At 37.3% G+C, this 25,895-nt stretch overlaps 1 protein-coding gene and 1 pseudogene across 1 annotated transcript; both read right to left on the bottom strand.

Annotated features, from left to right (window-relative positions):
* Positions 1-1,132: 1,132 nt before the first annotated feature.
* LOC131926732 (olfactory receptor 2J3) lies at positions 1,133-2,068 on the bottom strand. The gene has a single exon (XM_059282290.1). It carries the CDS (start codon positions 2,066-2,068, stop codon positions 1,133-1,135), a length of 936 nt encoding a protein of 311 aa, XP_059138273.1.
* A 384-nt stretch (positions 2,069-2,452) lies between these two features.
* Positions 2,453-2,547, bottom strand: LOC131894026 (U6 spliceosomal RNA; annotated as a pseudogene).
* Positions 2,548-25,895: the final 23,348 nt, after the last annotated feature.

The raw sequence follows: 25,895 nt of genomic DNA, 5'->3' as shown, positions 1-25,895 counted from the left end.
CCAAACTAGTGGGAATTCATTAAATTTAGACCAGCACCTCTGGAGCCTCCACGGGACTGGACTAGGCCCTCTGCATAATCGAGACAGTTGTGCAGCTTGATCTCCTTATGGAGTCCCCTGGAAGTAAGACCAGGATATATCTCTGGTGCATGAGCTGGCTTTTTGGAGCTCACTGCCTATGGTGGAACACCTCGCACAGCCTTGAGGTAGGGAGAGGGGCTTGGATCTGCCTCTACTGAATGTACCAGGCTCTGCTGACTCCCCCTGAGAGGCCTTACCTTCTTGTAGGAGGGAATGGGAAGTGGGTTGGAGGGGAAGGCTAGAGGTGTGGGAGGAGGGAAGAGGGGATCTGTGATTAGTATGCAATATGAATAAAAAATTTTTTAATTAAAAAAAGATTTTTACAAAATACTGTACTGATAAAGAGATGGAAATATGTTACCCTGTATCAACCCATGCATATTGCATACAGATATTGAACTGTAACACTTGGTCCCATAAGATATGTAATTGTTATATATTAGTATATATTAAAAACAATAGATTTAACATAATTCAACAATGTTGCTAATTAAGCTTACTTTAGCAAAAGAATGTTTTGTTTCATTTACTAACACAATCTTCATCTCACCTTAAAAGTAGATGTTTATATTTAAGACATTTTACTAAATCCTCTGGAATTAATTTTGGAGAGACTTAAATTTATTTGCATGCTTCTCTTGGCAAACCAAGTTTAATACAAAATTTCATACATAAAAATTTCTTCAGCCTGTATCTTTCTCATATTGTTCCTCTCTGGATATGATTAATTCATAAAGTAGCATGTTAATTTATGTTAGAAATATTTTAAAATTTCAAAAGTTTTTGTAATTTCTTCTTCACATAACCTTCATCAAGCACTCTGTCTCCTCAACTCACAGATGCTGAAACTTCATTACAGTCAACTAAAAAAAAAATAAATCAAAGAGATCTTAAATATTATTTCAGAATTAACCAATATAAAGGACAGCACATTGAAGATTTAAATATTTTATGTTTTATGACCTACTGTGCAACAGATATCTCAATAAATCAAAGTGTTCTTCATGATGGACCATAGCCTGATCAAAGACAGCAAAATGGGAGGCTTCTCTCATTGCTCCCTCTCATATCCAGTCAGCCTCCTTACTGCCCCTCTGACATCTTTGTTTCTTAGGGTATAGATGAGAGGATTCAGGCTAGGGGTGACAACAGAATAGAAGAGGGCAATGAACTTGGCTTGATCTTGAGAATTTTCTGTTGGAGGCTGAAGGTAAATGCACATGATTGGAATGAAAAAGAGAGACACAACAGTAAGATGGGCTCCACAGGTCCCAAAAACTTTCTGAAGTCGAGTGGTTGACTGCATTCTTAGAACAGTGCATGCGATGGCACCATAGGAGCTCAAAATGAGAATAAGTGGTATAACAACAAAAATGGCACTCATGACCATGAGGGTCAGCTCATTTGCACGGATATCAACACAGGATAACCGCAACAGTGCTGGGACTTCACAGAAGAAGTGGTCCACTTGGCGATGTCCACACAGGGGTACCCAGAAGGTAAAGGAGGAATGAAGTGCTGAGGTGGTAAAGCCACTTACCCAGGATGCTGCAGCCAGCAGGTAGCAGAAACGAGGATTCATGAGGACAGAGTAATGTAAGGGTTTGCACACAGCTGCATAACGGTCATAGGACATCACCACCAACAGAACACACTCTGTGGTACCCAGTGCGAGGAAAAAGTAGAGTTGCAGCATACACCCAGCATAAGATATCGTCTTCTCTGGACCCCAGAGGTTGAACAGCAGCTGAGGGACAGAGCTAGTGGTGTAGCAGAGATCCAGAGCAGAGAGATTTGAAAGGAAGAAGTACATAGGGGTATGCAGGTGGGAATCTAAGTATGACAGGATGATGATGAAGAGATTGCCTGTCAGTGTCATCAAGTAGAATATCAAGATCACCACAAAGAGAGCAACTTCCAGATGAGGCCATTTAGAAAAACCCAGAAGGATAAAATAATCTCCAGAACTTGCATTGAGCTTTTCCATTATCACTCATTTTTTTCCTGTACCTTAAGAGGAAAAAAAATCTCATAAACTTCATAGGGTATCCACATGTTAACAAACACTTGTAAGTAGATCAGGTTAAATAAATGCTGCTTTTCAGTGTCACACTATGTGCTATGTAGTAATGCAGTTTTTATTGTTTTTTTTCTATTCAGTCCATTATTTGTGTTGTTGCAGTTGCAGTGAATATGTCTTAAGTTAATATGTGTTTTACAGCTTCTTTAAGCTAGCATTTGCAAATATGAAGAGTAAGTTATTGTGTGGATATAAAGAGCAATTCTTATAAAGTTCTTTTTGCACAAAAAATTAATTTATTCTCTTTTATCATATTTTTGATGGTACAGAAAAAGAATTACCTATAATTTTTCCTATAAGGAATGCTTCCTAAATTTGTGTGTCATCCTTGTGCAGAGGCCATGCTAACCTTCCAATTTTAGTATATGTGCTGCTGAAGCTATCACAACAGCAATCAACAATTTCTCATAAATGAAAATTCCTCATATGATGACATTAATTTGGTAATAGCTTTCAAATGTTAAAATTAGGAGAACTTTAACTTGAATTGAATACACACATAAAAATTATATACATAATCTTTTAATCCTCAATCATGGATGGGAGAGGGTATCACAGAGCCACACTACTTCCTGCTGAACTATTGACTCTAGAGATTCCAAAGATGAGAGTCAGTGTCTTCAGTTGCATACCCACTGGTGAATCCAGCATGCTTCAGTGAGTAGTTCCAAACTCACAGTTCCACAGAGGGCTCTGGTTAAACTCAGATTATAAAACAAAACAAAAGCATGTCAGTGTGGCAAAGAGATTTGTAAGGAGAAGAAAGGACTGAAAAATATGAGAAGGAGATAAGAATATGTGAGGTAAGAGTTATCAGAATACATTTTATACATGTATGAAATTGTCAAAGAATAATTTTAATTAATAAAATATATTCATTCTAGATACTTATTCTCAGACAAAAAATACCATGATAATGGATGTATAAACGGATACTTAAGAGCAAAAACACATGGGAATTAATAAGTATTTACAATATTAAAAAATTATGTGCACTTAAAAACGGGGAGAAATGCTGATAACAAAAGAGGGGATAGATTGGAAAAATAAGTCATGGAATAGTTCTAGTGTTATGTGGAAATAATATTAATCTCTGAAGAGTAAAGTTAAGTACTCCACTTAAGAAAATTTAACAAGTAGGCAAAAGATAAAGAGAGGTTTGGAAAATATAAGAAAGGCTAGAGAAGCACTGAGTGTGGAGCCCAAAATTAAGTCATGATTAGCTTGGGCAGTGAGATATAGATTTAAAGGTAACATCTACAAATTTCACAACGCTTCAGAAAATAACTGAGATAGCATTTAAATTATGATCTATAATTTATAATTTGTGTCTTTTAGGTTTTCCATAATTTTCACTGGACCTTCTAACTCGTCATTATCTAATGTTAATCTCCAGTTAAGTGCATGTGAACATTTTACTCACCTATCTCATAGCCATCCTGCTGTGAAAAACAATGGAATTCTAATATCCATTGGTACTTTGAATAATTAGTGTCTCATTTTGTGCATTATCAGTCTCTCATATAAAAGATAAATACCCATTCCTTATTTTTTCCATACAATACAGTGACCCACCTTTTGAATATTTCTGAAGAGATTTGCTATGCTATGTTTTCTGTCAGAGTGGTTTCTTCTTCTCATACTCTGAAAGAATACAGTGAGAAGCAAATACCAGCACAACAGGCCTGCATTCAGTTTATTGAGGAAAATTTCAAAGCTTAATTATTTTAATGTTTACTCTTTAAAAAAATGATGTCAGGAGCACTGAAATTCTAAGTGGGTGGATTTAAATGTGATGTTCTCTAGTGCAGCATAATTTTTTAAGCTGCCTCTCTTAGAAACAACATTAATTAAAGAAAAGTGATATTCTTCATCTAAAATATACAATGATTTTAGAGTTCTACATATTTATAAATAGAGTATGAAATTGGGGATCCAAAAGATTGGCAATTCAAATAGAGAAAGGTTCAGAGACTTGATTTTCTTTTTGAGAGAAAAGAGAAAATGAAGACTCTATTAAATGCAGTTTTTAAAAGCTCTTGGAATATGATATATTCTTAAATCAAATATTATAGATCAAATGGATATCTCTTGTAGCATGCTCTTGTAGCCCCCAAAGCACTAACAGACATTTTGCTAATTCTTACACAATTTATTCATATTAGGTTTATTTTTGAAATTTTAATCTTAACTGAATACTTGTTGTATTTATTTATGGGGTGCAGTGTAAAGTCTTGATACAGGTGTACCCTGTGTAGTGCTTATTTCCAGATAACTAACAAATCCATTATATCATGCCTTACATTTATCTCTTCTTTAAAGAGTATTTTAAAAGTTATGCTTTCAGCAGTTTGAAAAATAGGTCTGTCTGCCTGGGTCTTAGGCAATGCTCTATCAACTGTCTTCTCTGTACTAACCTTCATGTCGGTCCACCTTTCCTGTAGCCTACAGCCTAAGCCCATGCAAAGGAATATATGGAAGCTCACTGGCTGTCTTGCAGCCTCAAGTCAACTATATTTTTTCTCACAATCCAGTCTTATGAAATCCATTTAACTATGGAGACAGGACTGTGACAATTGTCACAGACAAGAGAGCCTGAGTTTGTCCAGATTTGCTTTTAGCAGAAACTCAGAACACATTAGGGCATTACAGCCATTAGGGAATGTACCATGACAATGAATAATAGAGCTCTTTTCCTTGACTAGGACCTTTGGGAGGTACATCCCAATGTACCAATTAATATTATTAAGAAAAATTAATATTTCTCTATTTCTAGCTTGTTTTGTCTTTTTCTTTAACTTCTTGAGACTATAATATAGTCACACAATTTCCCCCTTCTGTTTTCTCCCTCCAAACACTTTATAGAATTGTCCTCGTTAGACCAGTGTGGGGTTCATATAGTAAACCTTCCAAAGAGATGCTTTCTGTTTGATGTCTTACTGTCAAAATCACAATGGATTTATCACTAAACAGGGTGTAAAATGGGTGTGTTTGTTATGTAATGAAAGAGGCTACTAGATCCTTTTATATTTTTATATTATGATATATACCCATTTATGGGGTATGTTGTAATGTTTTGACATATGCATCTCATATGAAATGAATAAACCAAAGAGATGTGTTTGTTGCAATAACTTTTCCTGGGAAAATATAAATAAACATCTATTCATCCTAAATATTTTACCCAAGCCTAGCTTGGTGGTTCAATAAGTTTAATTGGTACTGCTTACCAGAACATGATTTGAGGGGCTTTGCTCTTTGTTTTTGTTTTTTCTTTTTCTTCTTCTAATATACAATACATCCTTACCACAGTCTCCCCTCCCTCCCTTATTCCCAGTTCCCACACGCACCTCCCCTCTGCCCCAGATACACTGCTCCTCCATTTCCCTTCAGAAAAGAACAAGCCTCCCAGTGATATCAACTAAACATGGAATAAGAAGATGCAATAAAACTAAGTATAAACTCTCATACCAAGGCTACATGAGGCAACCCAGTAGGAGAAAAAGGGTCTCATAAGCAGGCAAAAGAGTCAGAGTTAGCCCAAATCCTACTGTTAGGGGTCCTACAAAATCCCAAGCTAAACAACCACAGCATGTATACAGAGGGCCTAATGCAGATCTATGTAAGCTCCCTGATTGCCACTTCAGTCTCTGTGAACACCTATGAGCCTTGCTTAGTTGATTCTGTGGGCCTGTTCTCCTGGTGCTCTCACTTCTACAGTCCTTCCTCTTCCTCTTCTGTGTGGTTCCCTGAGTTCTGCTTAATGTTTGGCTGTGGGTCAATTGAGGGGCTTTGTACGGGAACATGGATGATCCATACTCCCCACCCAAGCTACTGCCAACTTCTTATATATCAATGGGGAAGGAACAACGCTTTGTATATCTAAAGCATTGGCTTTGGGGATACACACACATACACACATACACACACACACACATACACACACACACATACACACACACACACACACAGAGACAGACAGAGAGAGAGAGAGACAGAGACAGAGAGACAGAGAGACAGAGAGAGATATGTGATGGCATGTTAATGGAACCAATTCTGAACATAGCTCCTGCAGGTAATCACAGCTATTAAAATTTCAAGTGTCAACAGGATAATTGCCATGTCATTTTTGAAGGATGGTTTTCCACAATATTCTGTCCCATCCTCTATCTTTAGATTCTTTCTGTATCCCCTATTCTGTGATGTTCCCTGGGTTTTGAAGGGCATGATGCACATAATCCATTTAGGTCTTACTCTCTGCACTTTTACCAGCCTCTATAATACAAGTCACTCATTATCAAAAGTAGCTTCCCTGACCAAAATGATAGCAACAATAACCTATAGGCATAAACACAAAAGCTTTAGAAGGTAACTTGACAGAAGATCATGCCAGTTTAGTAAAACAATAGTAGTAGCTTCCCCACATGACCTTTGACCTCCCTAGTAATGGGAACATGAATTCTGTCTCATAGAATAGTCCTTACATGCAACTGGAAAGCAATTGTTTGAATCCATCCTACTTTTCTCACCATTGTATCAGTAGTACATTTTATCTGACATGTTGATCATGAAGGTCTACAGCCAATTCTTGCCCAGAAGCCTGTATAGTACCTTCTGACACTACAAAAGTTAGGCAGTAGGGAGAAAGCTTCCATATCAGCCCCAGCTTGTTTTCTCCATGTATTGCAACCAAAGTATGGTTTGTAGCAATAGAAACCTACCATATAGTTCTTTATTAGACAACCAACAGTAATGACAGTAGCCTACTTTGTTTTCAGGAACTTGGGGGCCTCATTGATTAATTTAAAGGGTGATAGTGATAACTAGGATTTTTATTTATTAACCTTATGACTTGTTTTCCCACCATGAAGGCACCCTCATTCAAACTCTTTATCTTAATGTTCATAGAGGCATGTTTTATTCATATATGTGTTATCTGTACCTTGCCCAATCATAAATTTCCTAATAATTTCATTGCAGTTTTTGACTATTGTACCCTATGTGAACTGATTTCCAATCCTGACTCTTAGATATATTCACACATCTTTCAGATGTTTTTCTAAACCTGTAAAACACTTAAAAGTTACTACAATGTCACCCTTTTAGTGAAACCTTTTTGCAAAGGGAGATCAGGATCTCTAAAAGCCCACAACCTACCATTCCTAGCAAGTGCTAACTGATCTCAAGAGTCAGTAGCCAAAGGGATGATATTAAAGAAAAACATTGCCAAAATACAACATGAAAAGTTCCTATCATTTTTTTTCTCAAAAAATCAGTACTGTGGGACTGAAGTTTAATTCCCAGCAACTACATGGTGGTTCCTCTCTATGATGAGACCTGGTGCCATCTTCTGGCATGCAGGCAGAACACTGTATACATAATAGATAAAAAATATCTTTAAAAAAAAGATCAGTACTGGAGATATAGTGTGGATGGGAGACACTACCATAGTTAGCTCTCATAGTTCATGGATATTCTTCACATGCCATCAATATCTTCTCCTCATGGGATATTGCCACAAGCCAACATGCATTTGCTCACCTACAACAGGCTTTGTGGTGTCATCTCAAGCTACCCAGCTTAACCCAAGGCCAAGGGAGGTCATGGATATGTTTGTGTCTGAAGTGATGGCTTCCATGTCTGACAGGCTTTAGACTGTTACTTGGCTGCTGAGGGGGGCACAGGCTGGATTAACAATTTCCACATTTGGTATACTTCCTTGCTAGAGACAAATATACACGGATTATTCTGTGGCAAACAGTATTTTCCCTTCTCTGCTCTATAATTTAGACATTCATTGAACTTTTACTCAGGTTTTAAAACCCTTCACTTCAACATGTCATATATAATCAATAAATACATGTTACACACAAACAAACAAACAAGCAAACAACTGAATAACCAAACAAACAAATAAACAAATGAACAAACAAACAAAGCCATAAGTCTAAGCTACATACTGGAATAAGTGTCTGTGTGGACCCAGACCTACCTTACCTCTCAAACACTGGTGAGAATCAAGCATTCACATCCTAGGACTGGGCATACTTTAGGCTACCCTCATCCTAGATTTTCTCTGTGGAGCTGAGCAGAGTGAATAAAATTATAACTGTTTTAAAAATGTGTTGGGAATAAAGATTTCAGTGTAAGAATTCAAACAAGCTACTTTTAATGAGAGCTCTGATTTAAAGTCTGGTCTCCACCACATACTTAGGAAGACACCAATATCTTCATCACTCCTTTCTCTTTCCTCTAAATTAAAGGTATGGTAATCATTCAATATGTTTGGCTCCATCCAAGTAACTATTGGGTATGAAAGAATAATGGAAATTATGGGCATCATTTTGCCTATTTCAAGAATCTTCTGAGAAAAGATAAGTGTAGAACTTTCATACCTTTAAAATATCATGTAGACATATGGATCAATCTGGTCTTACAGAACAAAGCACAGTCTTTGTTCTTATTTTTAAAATTAATTTTATTTTTTGAGAATTTCATACATGAGCACTACAGCTACATCATTTCCATTCCTCCCTTCCTGCCTCCAATTCCTCTATATTCCCCATCTCCATCCCATACTAACAATCTTTTTAAAATATAATATAATGTTTATATATTAATATAAACATGTAAATATATCTAAAATGTAAGTATTACATATACACATATTCAATCTACTGAGTCATTTAGTGTTGCTCATATGTACCTGTTCTGGGTTGGTCACTTGGGATTGGACAACCTATATGGAAATCATTCTCTGGAGGAAACTGATTCTTCCTCTTTCTACATCTGTTGATCACCTCTAGCTATTCTTGGATCCTCCATAGTAGGACTACGGAAAATTACCCCTGTCTGCACTTGCATACTGTGGTGATTTGAAAGAAAATGCCCCCCAAATGGAGTGGCATTATTAGGAGGTATGACTTTGTTGGAGTAGGTGTGGCCTTGTTGGAGGAAGTTTGTCACTGTAGGAGTGGGCTTTGAGGTCTCTTTTACTCAAGCTATGCTCATTATAGTAAACAGTTCACTGTCTGTTGAATGAAAATCAAGATATAGAACCCTCAGCTCCGTATCCAGAACCATGTCTGCCTGCACCCTCATGGTGATAATGGATTAAACCTCCGAACCTGTAAGCCAGCCCCAATTAAATGTTTTCCTTTATATGAGTTGCTATGATCATGCTGTCTTTTCACAACAACAGAAGTCCCAACTAAGACATATACTAACTGATGTTATCATCACACTGATCTTGTTCAGGCCATCTTATTGTTGAGATTTTTGTGGGTGTATTTTCCTCCCTCGTCATTCCTATGGGAGGCTATCTAGCAGCAGGTGTCCTGGATCACTGGCTCTCACAATCTTTCTGCCCCATCTTTGTGAATTTCCCTGAGTTGTAAGTGTAGGGGTTGTATTGTAGATATGCAAGTTGGATTTGGACACCTCAGGCTCATTAATTCTCTGAATTTTGATAAGTTGTAGATTTCTGTAATCGTCCCCATTTGTTGCAAAAAGATACAACATTATACCAGACTTATCTGTGGGTATAAGGATAAGTATTTGGAATATAGTTATATTTTATATTGGTTTTATGTCTGTGACTTCCCTAACTATGGGCAATTGGCTAGATTTTCAGTACCAGGCATGAGTTCCTTCCTAGTGAGCAGGCCTTAAGTCCAATTAGACAGCTGCTGATTACTCTCAAGATATAAGTGCCAGTTTTATACTCCATTAGGGATATCTTGCTGGGACAGTCTTTGTGGTTTGAAGGCTTTTAGCTGTGCAAGATTACTGATTATCCTGTTGTAGGAATCTAGCAGAATCACTATATCTAGAGTAAACATTAGAAAGAATAATTGTTTTTAGAAGTCTTTGACCTAGAAGAAGTCATTGAGGAAAACAATGACTATTTTCCATGATTTTTAGATTTGTTTTTCTGAGGGAGCTTTATAGCCTTTGCATGACTTTGGTCACAATCTTCTGGCACACCTGAAGCTCTTAGACTACTTGGTACAGCAAATAGTATGCAAAAAGACTAAAGTGGTGGGGACATGATGCTTTCCTTCAGAAAAACACATAGATTAGGTCATGGACTTTGGTATGAAAAACTTGTTTAAAAAAAAAACCAAAACAGCTTTGTATAACAGTCAATAAATATGCTTTTGTATGGCTGCTCAGTCTATCAGAGCCTGGACCTTCCTGCTGCACATAGGTCTAAAAATTTCATCTTGGAGCGACTTCTTTCTTCTACCAACTCACACAACACAGAATACTCAACATTGTCCCTTTCACTTGGCAGCTTGCATAGCAACTTCTGATACTGTAAGAGATGGCACACAAGTAGGAGGCTTCTGGTTCAGTTCTAGTTCTATTCCTAAAAGGCTTGTGTGTAAAGTGTGTGGTGTCTTCAGTAATAGGTCTTGTCTTCAGATTCTAGAAAGGAAACTAAAATGTTAGTCAGACCAACTATGCATACTGTGTTTTATTTTGAGACAGAATCTTACTATACAGTTGTGGTTGGTCTGGAATTTTCAAGGATGGCCTTGAACTCACAGAGGCCTTTTATTCTTGAGTGTTGAGATTGAAAGTGTGCCATGCCACAAATGGAAAGACAGTCTTTGTAAGGGCCTTCAGAGCCATGTCATGGTTTTTTAATCTTTAAATAAGTTATTTTATGTCAATCAAGTATTTAAAGTCATCTTTCACTTTCTGGTTCAACGAAAAACTATGTTCTTTCAAATTTTACTTTTTAGGGAAGAAGAATTAATTATCAATTTTTATCTGTTCTCTAAATTTTGAGAATTACAACTAAGAAACAGTTACAAATAGTCTAGTAATTACACTCATAGTAAAGATCTAGGAAAGGTAAAACCATGTGCCTAATCAGAAGTCTGTAAAACATTATACATAACAGTCTAAATTGGGAAAAAACAAATGTTTATTAATTGAAGAATTGATAAATAAAATGTGGTACATACAGTTAGCAGTAAAAAGAAGTGGTTGAGGCTGAAGAGATGGCTTGGTGCTTAAAAGCATTTACTGTTCTTCAGAGGCCCTGAGTTTGGTTCCCATCACCCACATCAGGTGTTGTGCAACTGCCTGTAACTCCATTCCCAAGAGATTTGATGTTATCTTCTGGACTCCCCAGGTACTTTCACATATGGCATCCACTCCCACAGCCACAGTCACATGAATATAAATCAAACTAGAGCTAAAAGAGTCTTGATACATGTTCAAAATTAGAGAACATTAAAGATGTTAAGAGAAAAGGGGCAGTTAAAGAGGCCACACTTTATTTCTTTGTGTGAAAATTCCAGAATAGACATCTCTGGAGAAATAAAAGACACATTAGTGCTTTTAGCACCATGAAAAGAACAAATAATAATGACTAAAGATGTGGGAATGACTAAAGATGTGGGATTTGCCTTTTAGGATGACAAAAATATTTTATAGTTTACTAATGGCAACAGTTACACAACTAATACTGGGGACATCATAAAAGATGACTAAATTGTAAACTTTAAAAAGTGATCTTGGGGCCAGGTGGTGGTGGTGCACACCTTTAATCCCAGCACTTGAAAGGCAGAGGTGGGCGGATCTCAGTGAGTTTGAGGCCAGCCTGGTCTACAAAGTGAGTTTCAGGACAGCCAGGGCTACACAGAGAAACCCTGTCTCAAAAAGAAAGAAAGAAAGAAAGAAAGAAAGAAAGAAAGAAAGAAAGAAAGAAAGAAAGAAAGAAAGAAAGAAAGAAAGAAGAAAGGAAAAGAGGGATGTGATGGTATTGTGTTCCCCAAAATATTGTGTACACTAATAAACTTATCTGGGGTCAGAGAACAGAAAAGCCACTAGATACTTAGGATAGGCAGTGGTAGCACATGCCTTTAATCCTAGCATTCCAGAGGCAGAAATCCATGTGTTCAAGGTTACAGCCAAGCATGGTGACTCACACCTTTAATCCCAGGGAGTGGTGGTAGAAAGCAGAAAGGTATATAAAGCGTGAGAACCAGAAACTAGAAGCATTTGGCTGGGTAAGCTTTTAGGTTTTGAGCAGCACAGTTCAGCTGAGAGCCATTCAGATATGAGGACACAGAGGCTTCTAGTCTGAGGAAACAAGATCAGCTGATAAGTTGGCCAGGTGAGGCTAGGTGTGGCCTGTTCTGTCTCTCTGATCTTCCAGTATTCACCCCAATAACTGGCCTCAGGTTTGATTTTATTAATAAGAACTGTTAAGATTCCTGCTACAGTGGGAACATGGACCTAAAGAGAAATCTAAGTTAAGAGCAATGACTTCGCCGGGCAGTGGTGGCGCATGTCTTTATTCCCAGCACTCGAGAGGCAGAGCCAGGAGGATCTCTATGAGTTCGAGGCCAGCCTGGTCTACAGAGCGAGATCCAGGAAAGGCATCAAAACTATACAAAGAAACCCTGTCTCAAAGAAAAAAAAAAGAGCACTGAATTCTGATCCAGACAACCCAGGTTCAAGTCCCAGAACCCACAGGGCAGTTTACAACTATCTGTAACTCTAGTCCTAGGAGATCTAACACCCTCTTCTGGCCTCTGAGGGCAATGCACACATGTGTGTACAGACATTCATGTAGGCAAAACATGTATACATAAAAAATAAATATATAAAAATGTTAAAAAGTGAACTTTTAAAGTATTATATTAATTGAGGTAAACAAAAATTGCATGTTTTCATATGTAGATGTTAATGTTTATATTTATATGTGTAAGTGGGAATGCATATGGGTAAAGATCTTGAAAGTAGAAAGTTTCTCCTTCACAAAGGAAAAGAAAGGTGTTGAGGAAAGGAAGGAGGACAATAGAATGCAAGTAATATGAAAACAGAAAGGAAAAAATTATGGTAAGGAGAAGAGTACAAGGGATGGGGATGTCAGTAAATAGGGAAAAGTGGCAGGGAGGAGAATCAACAAAAACAAATTTTGTTTGAAACTGCCACAATGAAATACAATACTATATATGTTAACTAATATATTTTAAAATAAAAAATTATCTTTATGGTATGTAAATTATGTCTTAAATTGTTATTATATATTTTTTATTTTACCCTTTTCTATTAGATGCAACAAATCTTTTTTATTTTATTTTCTTTGTGTAAGTTAAAGACGTCAATAGTTGCTGGAATTTTTTGTTATCTCCTTGGCATATATGTGCTAGTTTTGAACTATTTGATCTATCATACTGACTTGTGCATCACTACATTTAATATAAGTAGCATTATAATATATTTATAAGAATGTAAAATCAGCTTTGTTCATCTGTTTTCATTATGCTCAAGATCCTTGGTTATAACAGTGGCAGAGCCTATCATGCTATGTGGCACCCAATTTCCATGGCATTCTTACTAAAGTTGAATAATTTGATTCCAGTCATAAGATCAATTAAACTTTTTTATTTACTGTTTGCTGAGTCATGCCTAAATCTACTGAAATGTTAACTACTGTCTATGTCCTGTGACCCTGCAGTCAGCACCCTGCTGCTCAAACTGTGGCCTGGTGGGATTTAGTCTCTTCAACACTACTTAACTATGGCTGCCAAATGTAGGTTCTAGCTAAATCTCCTGGCTCCTATATCCTCTCTATGGTTAATTCCTGTCTATTAGTCATTGGCTCTACCCCCTGATCCAAGATTAATTTTATTAACACGGTCTTAGAGTTTCATGGTGTGATCAAATATCCCATAACATTAAAGGATGTTGAGTTCATTCCTGTCAAATAACTGGCCTCCAATCTTCAGAAGCATGGAGATGGTGAAAATCAGGAAAGACAAAAACAAATCAAGGAAGAGCTATCACATCTAGGTACAATGTGTGCTTATTAAGTAGATCAGTTGGTTAAGGGATATAGTTAGGATACTTGCAAAAACTTCAGACTTGTCTCTCTATTATGGAATCTTGTAAAGTGATAAATCCATGGGAGTCTGTTTAAGAAGTATTAGGGAAATTTATTAAGGTAAATTGAAGCAATACACCCGTAAATACAAAACAGAGCAAACAGCTGAAGTCGTCTTCTGTTCTGACCAGGAGTGAATCCACCTCACAGGCAGGAGCAGGGAGAAGAGGCATGTGACCCTCTCCCTCTTCTTTTAAGAGGTCATGCACAATGGCAGGAAGCACCACTTCCTTCAGGCACTACAGCCCAAGGTCATGGGTGGAGCAAATACCACTACATTTCCCCCTTTTGTCTAAATAAGAAAGTTCTAAACTTAATGCAAACTATATCCAAAAAGAATGATTATCAAGTATTGTCCAGGAAAAAAAGAGTAATAACATAAACAAAAAATAGAACTACAATCAATAAGAATAACATCAAATGGACACTCCCCCAAGCCATTGGAGCCCCAAGAACCTAGCAGCTGCCTCTTCCCCTGCCCCCTCACCAAGAAAACAGCCCCCTGTGACACAAGTGAAAACCAGAGTCATAGGCCCACTCTGCACCAATTGGGAATAGCTGCTTCCTGAGACAGAGCCCACTAGTGCCCATTGGACTAAGAGCTAATCCCTGAGATACAGAATCCATCAGCACTGATTAGACCAAGAGCCTGGAATAGACCAAGACCTCCATTAGACCAAGAGTATCAATCAAACCAAGAGAGGCTTCCTCAGACACAGATACCACTTGCACAGAGTGGAGGAAGAGATGGGGAGACGCCAGTGCAAAAATACAGTCATATCAATAGAATTCTAAGTTATCAAAACATTTGAATGTCATATTCTCTAGGTCTATAAACTGTTTGAAGATTACCTATCCATCTGACATATGTTTCTGTAAATCTGGACAACCTAACTAACATAACTATCAAAATGGCAAGCATGGGTGACTATAAATCTGTAAGTCTTCTCTACCTAAATAACCTGGACTAAGGCTTCATATTAACAAGGTAAACAGTCTGTAAACAGATGTACTGTATAAGGACAATGACCTCAAAATTGTCATAATACACAAAATACCTTAAGTAGAGGTAGAAATATATAGCGCAATATGTGATATGACAATATCCTTAATAGGTTTCACTATACATCACCTATTAATAACTGATAAGTTACATCATTGCTTTGTGCTAGAGGACCTGGCAGACCTGTATGGGATCTGATATGTGATTATATATATATCCCTATTTCTGATAATTTCATGTAATTGTATAAATAGTGAAGTTAATTCTGTATTATCAGGAATAAATTCCACAGTTTCAATATGTAAAACAACTCTCTCTACATATTGAGAGTCAGTAACTATATTGAGAGGTTCCGTGAAGTTCATTAGTACCATAAGAATAGCATATAGTTCTGTCTTTTGTACAGAACTGTAGGGGATTTGAACCACTTTACTTAAATCTCCTGATTTATATCCTGCTTTTTCTGATTGATTTGCATCAGTATAAGATATGGGGACTCCAGTGATTGATTTTTGCCATACAATATGAGGAAGGACCCATTCAGTTCTCCTTATGAATTCTATTCTCTTGCTTTTGAGATAACGATATTTAATCTCTCCCAAAAAGTTACTGCAGGCTCTTTGCCAGTATTCATTATCTTTCCATAAAGAGGAAATTTCCTCATTAGTTAAAGTTACCACAATATCTTCTGGGTCCATTCCTGTCAACTGATAAAGTCTTAATTTTCCTTTTAGAATCAAATCAGAGATCTTTTCTACATAAGTCTTTAACTTCTTATTTGATTTCTGTGGTAGAAATATCCATTCCAATATAATATCTTCCCTCTGAATCAAAATCCCCATGGGGAAGTGTCTGGAGGAGGGGAGTATGACCAGAATGCAGTTAAGTTCTGGATTCACATAACCCACATGTGCCTCTCATATTCTCTTTTCTGCTAAAGCCAATTCCTTCTCAGCTTCAGCTGATAATTCTCTTGGACTATTTAAGTCCTTGTCCCCTTTCAGGGTATTGGCCAGATTTACGAGTCCATCTTTAGTTATTCCAATGATGGTCTGTAAGTTGGAAATGTTTCCTAACAATTTTTGAAAACCATTAAGAGTCCGCAATTGATCCCTCCTGAGTTGTACCTTTTGGGGTCTAATTTTTTGTATATCTATCTTATGTCATAAATAATTAATAGAATTTCCTTGTTATATTTTTTCAGGAGAAATTTGTAATCCCCAGAAAGGCAAAATTTCTTTACTTCTTCAAACATGTTTTCTAAGGTACCTAACTTTGGATCAGCTAATATCATCCTTATAATGGTAGATTATAGATTGCATAAATTTTGTATGAATTATTTCCAAAACTTTTTGCACAAAATATTGGTACAGGGTAGGGCTATTCAACATTCCCTGTGGTAGAACCTTCCATTGATATCCCTTGACTGACTGGGAATTATTATAAGTAGGTACTATGAAGGTAAATTTTTCTCTATACTTTTCTTGTAGAAATATAGTAAAGAAATAGTCTTTTAAGTCAATAACTATAATAGGCCATTCTTTAGGTAACAGAGAGGGCAAGGGCATCCCATTTTATACGGTGCTCAAAGGCTGAATTACCTTATTTATGACTCTCAAATCTGTCAGCACTCTCCATTTACCAGATTTCTTTTTAATAACAAATACAGGATAATTCCAAGGGCTGGTAGATTATTCAATGTGTTGAGCTTTAACTGCTCCTGAACCAGCTGTTCTAAAGCTTGTAGTTTCTCTTATGTCATAGGCCAATGTCCAACCCAGACAGGTTTATCAGTTAGCCATTTTAAAGGTAGGGCTGTTGGTGCTTCTGAGAGTTCAACGGCAGTTGTACTCTGTTTATGGGAATGGTTGGTGGCTGTTTTTTTTTTAATAGTATCTTATAATATTATTCCAAAAAAACTTGAATTGGTCTATATTACACTCCTGAGATTGGAGGAATTTTAGTCTGGACATTCCATTGCTGTAAAAGATCTCAGTCCCAAAGATTCACTGCTACATTTGCCACATATGGATTCAGGCTTCCTCTTTGTTTTTCTGGCCCTATGCATTCCACCCATCTCAAACTTTGTTTTACCTGAGATAGGGTTCCAATCCCTAGAAATTGGACATCTACCTCTTGAAGAGGCCAATTCAGATGCCATGATTTTGGTGTAATTATAGTCACATCTGCCCCTATGTCCACTACTCCTTCAAGGGTAATGTTATTAATTCACACTTTAAGCTTTGGTCTTTGTTCATTTATGGAAGTCTGCCAAAATATTCATTTTATGGTGTATTTTGGAATTTTTGATTTATCTATCAACGTTGTTTAATCACCCAGTGCAGTATTGTTCTTTACATTAGGCACTGGGTTATTTAATTGTCCTGGGGAGGGATTTCCTCTACAGTGATTGGAAGTGTTTGGACCATGTTTGATTTGGGGGCCTATGAGAGGCTCCCCCAAGGCATTTCCCACTGGTAAAGGGTTGCCTCATATGTCTCTTATTCATCCTCATTCATTGGTCCAATGTCAGCCTTTGCCCCATCTTCTGCATAATCCAGAAGGGTGGGATCTCATGTTTGGGTTATTTCTAGAAAAAGCATTGCTTCTAGGAGTACCCTGTGTACAATTTCTTCTATATGACCTGGTATACCACAGTTAAAACATTTGGTACCTTCATACCTCCTTCTACCTTTAGAAATTGCCTCTCCTATTCAAGCCTCATTACCATAATTAAGAGACTCAATACCATTTGTATGTTGAATCCATTCTTCCAAAAGTTCTGACCTGCCCTTTAAAGGTGTAAGTATTCTTTTGCAATCTGTATTAGAACTATCAAAAGCAAAAGATTATGCTAATATTTGTCTTAATTGTGGGTCTGATATTGCCTTGTTTATAGCTGTGGTCAGCCTTTGTGAAAAATCAATAAATGGTTCTTTTGACTCTTAGAAAACCTTTGTATATAGCTCACTTGGTTTTCCTGATTCTGAAATTTTTTCCTAGGCATTTAAAAGTTGCTGTATGGCATAAGGATAATGTATGCTCATCCATGGTAGTTTGTACATTTAAATCAGCAAAACAGCCCTCGCCAAGATTTTGATCTTGGGAGATCTGAAAAACCTCTCATTTTACCTTGCTGTTCAAGGGCCTTAGCCTCTTCTATAAACCAACTTTTCCATTGTAACTGCTGGCTGTACTCTAATACAGCTGAAATTAAGTTATTCCAGTCATCTGGTATGATTCTATTTCTAGAAGACCATGTATTTAAGATCTATTTTACATATGTTGAATGTATTTTGTAGATGACTACTGTTTCCTTAATATTTTTTAAATCTTTCATAAGAATAGGAATAGTTGCCAGATATATTCTATTTATTCTTCAGGATGTATATTGTCTGCTGGCTTCTTACAGATGGTGACAGAATAAGCCATTTTATAAGAGCCACTTGGCAATGTCATTACTTGTATGGCTCTGCCCTTCTGCTTATTAGTTTCTTTATTATCCTTACTGAGAGACTCCTTCAGAGCTTGAAATCGATTAACTACCACCTGTTGCAGTATTTGAACCTCCTCTGTTGTAAAGGATTCTAGAGATTTCATTTAATCATACAATTTTTTGTGTTCATCAAAAACATATGATTCCACAGACTTTATTCTATGAATTAGTTATGATCTTTCCTCCTTAGAAATTATCTGAATGACATTAAGATTGCTCTGAAGAGTTATTGTTTTATCAATTAAGTATTCATATTTATTATCAATAGAATTAAATCTAGTTGTCCAGTTATTATTAGTGGACCAAAGTTCTTGTGGTAAATTAGCAGATTCCATATAAAGAATCCTTCTATTTAAGTCCTGTATCAGTCCCATTAATGTCTCATTTTTGTTGTTATTATTAACCCAATTTTTCAATGATATGAGATGAATCACTATGCTAATTGCTAGTATGGTGAACATTATGTATGTCCCAAGAAGGTCATATCTATACTGCAATGTTTCATTCATTTTACAAACAAAAAGTTTTTTAATTCATGAATGGAGAAATTGCCATTTTTTGAGAAATATTCAAAATTTGTAAAGAAAAATTTTATTTATTTGTTTATTAATCAGTTTAAAATGTAAAATTATCAAGTAATTTACCTAAGATATAATCCTCTAATGATTGTCCTACGTGTCCAGATGTTCCAGATGTAATTAACCAGGTTAGGCCAATAGCTGATTTGTTCAATGATTTTTGGATGTAATATGTTGTTTGGCCAGTAAGCGTTGTGGGTGTAGCACCAAAACAGGTGTGGTGTGAACTGGCTAAGGCTCCCTGAATGGCTCCTGTGAATTAAGCACTCACCCAGGCAACCCCTGAGCACTAGGTAGGGTTGCTGGGACCACAACAGATTATATACAACAATGAGGCAATATACCAATGAATTGGAAGGACTCAGGTGCAATCACACACCTGGCAGGAGCCACCTGTCTGGCTGGTGCTATAGGGCTGGGGGCAGTGGTCCTAGACAGAGGCATGGCACCGGATTGGACTCAACTGGAGTGGCAGAAGGCTGCTGGCAGGTGGGTGGGAGTGCTTTTGAGGGTGTCCCAGGGTGTCCCAGAATTGGCAGCAGCTACACTGAACAATTTTAAAAGTAGAGAAACAGTCTACTGGTAATATCTAACCAAGAAGGGGTCTGTGACCCAATCCAGCAGCTATAAGCCAGGAACTAGAAAGGTGCCTAGTGCGGAAACCTTCTCTCTAACATGGTGCTCTATCTACCTCAGAATATATGCACTTCTGGCAGTGGTTACAAGAACTGCTGCCACGTGATTGCCTGGTCCAGGAGTTCCTGGCTCACACAGTGCATGAGCTGCCTGATTTACAGGCTCCCTGCAAGGCCACTGGGGTCAGGCAGTCCGTGGGGGTTTGTGCTGCTCACTGGCTCTGGAGGATGGAGAAACTCACCAGCAGCCACCTTAGGTTTCGGTATGGTGATATTTTAGTTGTACTGAAATGTGATTTTATTTGTATGTTAATAAATAAAGTTGCCTGGGGGTCAGAGCTAATAGCAAGCCACAGCAGAAGCTGGACGGTGGTGGTGCATGCCTTTAATCCCAGTTCTTGGGAGGCAGAGCTAGGCAGATCTCTGTGTGTTAAAGGATACAGCCAGCATGGAGACATACACCTTTAATCTTAATACCAACCATAGAAGACCTGGAGGTCTGTACAGACAGGCAGTGATGAGGAGGTCATGTGGTTGGGTTTACAACCAATGAGAAGGCAGAACAGAAAGTCTATATAAAGACAAACACACAGGAAGTAGGTCTCTTGGCTAAAGAGGATAGCTGCAGCAGTGAAGGGTAAGGCTCTTAGCTCTGACCTCTTGAGCTTTCATCTCTGTATTGGCTCTGTGTTTCTTATTTAATAAGATGGTTACTTCTACATTTTGGTCACGCCAGTAGCCCCAATAGGGACACATGGGCTTCAGATTCAAGTGGCTGGGCTGTGGGATGACTCATCCCTAATGGGCTTGAGGGCTAGACGGCCCAAACAAGTAAAAAAGATACTTTCTGAGAGCCAGCCTGGGTCTGCCTGATGGTCTTAGCAACAGCAGCTGAAACATGATCTGGAGATGACTTGGACCAATGAGAGGCAGGCATGTCACACCAGCAGATGCATATTCATCAGACCTCCTTCAGGGTGGGGTGGAGGGTATATAAGGCTTGCCTCTTCCTGAATAAATTGAGCTTGTTATTTCGACATTCTCCCAGAGTCTGTGTGGTTTGACTCTGTGCCTACTTGGCCCCCACCCCCAAAGGGAACAACAGCAAGGACCCTGCTACACTGGGCATCAGATAAAGTGATAAATCTGTGGGAGTCTGTTTAAGAAGTATTAGGGAAATTTATTAAGGTAAAATGAGGAAATACACTCATGAATACAGAATGGAGTAGACAGCTGAAGTTGTCCTCTGATCTGACCAGGAACAAATCCACCTCATAGGCAGGAGCAGGGAGAAGGGGCATGTGACTCTTCTCCCTCTCCTTTTAAGAGGTCATGTTCAATGGCAGGAAGCACTGCCTCCTTCAGGCCCTATAGCCCAAGGTGGAACAAATACCACTATTATTATGAAAATTTCAAGCACACTATTTATTGCTATGCTAAATACTCTAAAAATGTGGATTTCTAAAACAATGTAAACTATTGCCTTTTATAATTTTATTCATTAATTTTTCATGGTGAAAATGTTGTCCATACTAACCAAGTACTTCTCATTTTGCAATGGAGTAAAAATGCATTAATATACATAATCTTCCAAATATCAGAAATTATAGGTGTTTACCCTTGTGAGTATGTGGTTGATGACTAGGAGCTGTGGCTCACCACAACTCCTAGGCCTCACAGGAGAATATCATGCCACATATTGCTATCAAGGAAGCATCAATATTTAAAATATAGTTTCCACTGAATGCATACTTCTTTGGCTCCACTGTAAAGTCAAAAAATCATAAATCAAACAATCCCTAGTCAGGAACCATGCACAGTTCTATATTTTAGGTATGTTTGAAATTGTTTCTATAATACAAAATTATGTTAAAAGTTGTATTTGAGTTAACTTTCTGTTTCTAACCTCTCTGGAGTGCAGTGAAATAAAAAGAGAAGCTAAAGATTTTTAATGCCAACTCAAGATAGAAGTGGAAACTGTTGCATGAAGATGTCATTTTCTTGATTAACTTGTAACATAGTCTTGGCTGAATACTAAGCCTTAGGCCTGTTGATGGAAGTAACAGATTTGAAAGCTAGTTTAATATACTACCTTGATTTCTAATTATGAAATTCTGTTGAATGTGAATGCGAAGACATCATTCAGGCAAACAAAATATATTTGTAATTATTACCCCTAAATCTCTCTGAATCATTCTTTTTAATGGAAATAACACCCTCTACTAATAAGCAAACTGTTAATCTTGAAGTGAATAAAATAGCTTTAAAAAATCCATCTATAGTTCACAAAGACATGAAGATTTTTTCCATCACCTACTACTGTTGCTAGAGTTTTCCTGCCTGGCCCACAGTCAGGATATATCTCTTTCACCTGCCAGTCCCACAGCCTCTCAGACCCGACCAAGTAAACACAGAGACTTATGTTGGTTACAAACTGTATGGCCATGGCAGGCTTCTTGCTAACTGTCCTTACAGTTTAAATTAATCCATTTCCTTTAATCTATACCTTGCCACATGGCTCGTGGCTTACCGGCATCTTCACAAGCTGTTTCTCATCATGGCGGCTGGCAGTGTCTCTCTGACTCAGCCTTCCACTTCCCAGCTTTATTCTCCTCCTTGCCCCGCCTATACTTCCTGCCTAGCCAATGGCCAATCAGTGTTTTATTGATTAATTAGCAACACATTTGCTATACATCCCACAGCACTTCCCCCTTTTTTTTTCTCAAAAAGGAAGGTTTTAACCTTAACAAAGTAAAATTACATATAATTTGGGAATTTGGGCGTAACTTCTCTTACTACTTCCTGCTGGAAGGGGGGCGCTGTATCTTATGGGGAAACAAAGAAAATTTTAGGATTATGGAATAGTCCATGAGGCTGTATTGTCTGAGCCAGATGCCTTCAAACCGTTCTGGATGTTGGATCGTCTGGGCCATGGTGTCATCGGAGACCTTTCAGGGGGTCTTGGCTGGTCAAACCTGATGTATCTTAATCTGGAACAATTCCATAGCCTTTGGCTTTCTGTGGGAACAAAAGCAGAGACTCCTTTCCAAAGTAACATATCCTTATATCCAAATTTTGAAGTCAAAATATCTTTAAAATATACATTTTGGCATAACTCAACAGCTTTTACAATCAAATGTTTTTCTGCAGTTAAAAATTCCAAAGACAACACAATCCAGATTCTCTGTGTAATATTCATCTTTACATGGCTTATTTTTTATACTACCTTTACTGTCTCTTTAATGACTTTATTTTTTAAAACTATGTATTTGTTTCTATAACTCTATATATCACATTTTTTGTCTCTTTCAAGCCTACGTATCTTTTACACACATTGTAAACTATTACATCTGAATCTGTCTTATTGTGAATCTCTTGCCTTAAACTGCAGCAGCTGTGGCTGCTGGCTCTGCCCACCTCAGCTTCCCAACATGGCTACGTTTACCGCCAGCTCTGGGAGCTATCGTGGGTCTACGCTTTTATCCAAGCAGTGTGTAGCCCAAAAACCTCTTTTTTTGTTTTGTACCTGCAAAGGCTAAATCCACCACGCAGCTTAATGTGCCACTTGCAGAGGCCTCATTTCTGCCCTACTGCAGATCAAGCACATGCGCTAGGAACCCGCCAATAGCTCAAACCAGCAGCTGCCGCTCATTTGAGAGAGACAATTAGGAAGCTGTTTTTAGCTCCGTTTTAGAATCTTTTTTTTCAGTTTTTAGGTGGAAACTCTTGCCACCACGTTGGACGCCATTTGTAGCGTCTATATACCAGAAATACCTGAATTCCACTAGTTTCATGTCATGATTCAGGATTTTAAATTCTGGAAATTGTTGATGTTTTTTTAATTCAGCTGTCCATTCTTCTTGGCTATGTGTGTATGTGGCTTCATTTCAGCATCCCGTTCTTCTCCACATCCCTCTATTAAATGCCATTCTTCTGTTGAGAGGTGTGAGCTTAATTACTCTTCAAGAATAACTGTTTCAGCTACCTCCCCATTACACATCAGAAGCCATCGGCCCACTGCCTGTTCAGCTGCCTTCGAAGAAAAGGGCACTGTACCTTTCCCGGATTACGAAGGCCACTTCAGGGATGGTGCCATATTGTCCTGGCCTCAGAAGATGCCTTTTAATAAAGCCATAACCACACTTGTTTTGACAAGAATCAGTAGTCCTTTGTTTCGTGTCTTGTCTGTCCTGTTCGTCAGCAGTTGATTCAAGGATACTTTGTTGTCCAGTGGCTAACTTTTGCTACAATGAAAGTTAACTCCAATTGCAGTTTTTTCAATGCCCATATTTTCTGTGCAGTAGAGTGGTACTGTCAGGAGCCGACATGTCTCATAGTCATAACAAAAAAGAAAATTTTTCTAAGTTATTAAAACATTTTAAATGCCATATTCTGTAGATCTCTGAAGGGTTTGAAGATAACCTGTCTATCTAAAATATATCTACTCAATCTTGAAAACATACCTAATATAACTACAAGTTCTATTATAATGTCTAACTACTAACTTTCATTTCTTTATATCCTAATAGTTGGTAATAACAACATTCAAGGATTAGAAAATTGCATTACATTGTTAAATGAATGGTACAATTAGAAATATACATATAGCATTTTCTAATAATATCAATTTCAATATATATAATTTATATACACTATAAAACAATCCAATCCAATGTAAAGTATTTACATTTTTTTCTTTCTTTCTTTCTCTCTTTTTTTTAATAAGAACCTTAAATCTAATCTCCTTTGCTTAGCCCTTTTCCTCACCCTTTACAACAACTTATAACCAACCCCCCTAATCAATGAAAATTATCCCAAACCCAAAACCCATTAAAAGACCTAAAAGACCAAAAAAACCAACCACCCCACACCACCTCTTTAGGAATGTGGGCGTCGTATTCTTGAAATTGCTTCCTGCTGGGTATGGGCGAAGTTATCTTTATCCTGAAAGAAAAATTTTAGGTTAATTGTCAAATTCTAGGAAAGGTAACTATATCCTTCGTTATCCAGTCTGTGTATAATGCCAAAGTTCAGGGTTTATCTCAAATCCTTATTCAAGTAGTCTTTGAGACTGAATCATCTCAGCTAGCACTCTCAAAATTGCTCTGAGCACTTTGTAGTTCAAAGCTGATCTGTAGATGATGTTTGTCAGCTTAGTGATGTTATTATTGTCCATGTAGAATTGTTGTTGTTGTGGGGCCCCATCTTCTTCCTGGAGACTTCAGTTGATGTTAGGCCTGACCGTGATTTTCTGCAAAAAACTGATAAGAGACTCGAACACAAAGACTATATATGTGGCTTTTTAGAATTAGTTAGTACTCTATATGACCATTTATATCTTAACAAAGTTTAAAATGTATATATATCTATATATATTAATCTTGTAAATTTTGATATAAATTTCATACTTTAAGAAAAGTTTAAAGAATCAGAATAGAATCAAAGAGTTGAGATTAGTAATAGAATAGTCCCTTAATTAATTTGGCTTTTCTCCTGTCCCATAGCAGAAGATGGCTCTTTTCCTCTGGCATGATACAGAGAGTCTGTATTTTCCTTTTAACAACATGCTTGAGTTTAAAGAAGGAGCGAGCCATTCTCCAACTCCAAAGTCAGCTTTAAATTTTAATTGAACTGGGACTATTAGAAGTTAAATAGTGTTAAATCTTTAAAGAAAAGCAGAAACAAACATTTAGGAAGACATAAAATTTTTTAGATAACATCTGTAGTTTTTTCTATTATCCAATGTCTCTCTGCAGCTGTTGTTCCTTTCTCATTGGCATTGAGAAAATTCAAAGTTAATAGAGCATTATGTAGTCTATTTCTGGGGGTTTTTGTTACTCCTTTCTGTTTATTTAGCATATCCTTTAGAGTTCTGTTTGATCTTTCTATAACTGCTTGACCTGTAGGATTATGTGGTATACCTGTAATATGGTTTATATTATAATAAGCAAAAAACTGTTTCATTTTAACAGAGACATATGATGGAGCATTATCAGTTTTGATTTGTGCAGGTATACCCATAATGGCCATAACTTCTAGCAAATGAGTGATTACAGAATCAGCTTTTTCAGAACTCAAAGCAGTTGCCCATTGAAATCCTGAATAAGTATCAAT

This window comes from Peromyscus eremicus, chromosome 16_21 (assembly GCF_949786415.1).
Source record: "Peromyscus eremicus chromosome 16_21, PerEre_H2_v1, whole genome shotgun sequence".
Taxonomy (NCBI): domain Eukaryota; kingdom Metazoa; phylum Chordata; class Mammalia; order Rodentia; family Cricetidae; genus Peromyscus; species Peromyscus eremicus.
Note: the sequence above shows the minus strand (reverse complement) of the source record. Positions and strands in the feature narration are given on the sequence as shown.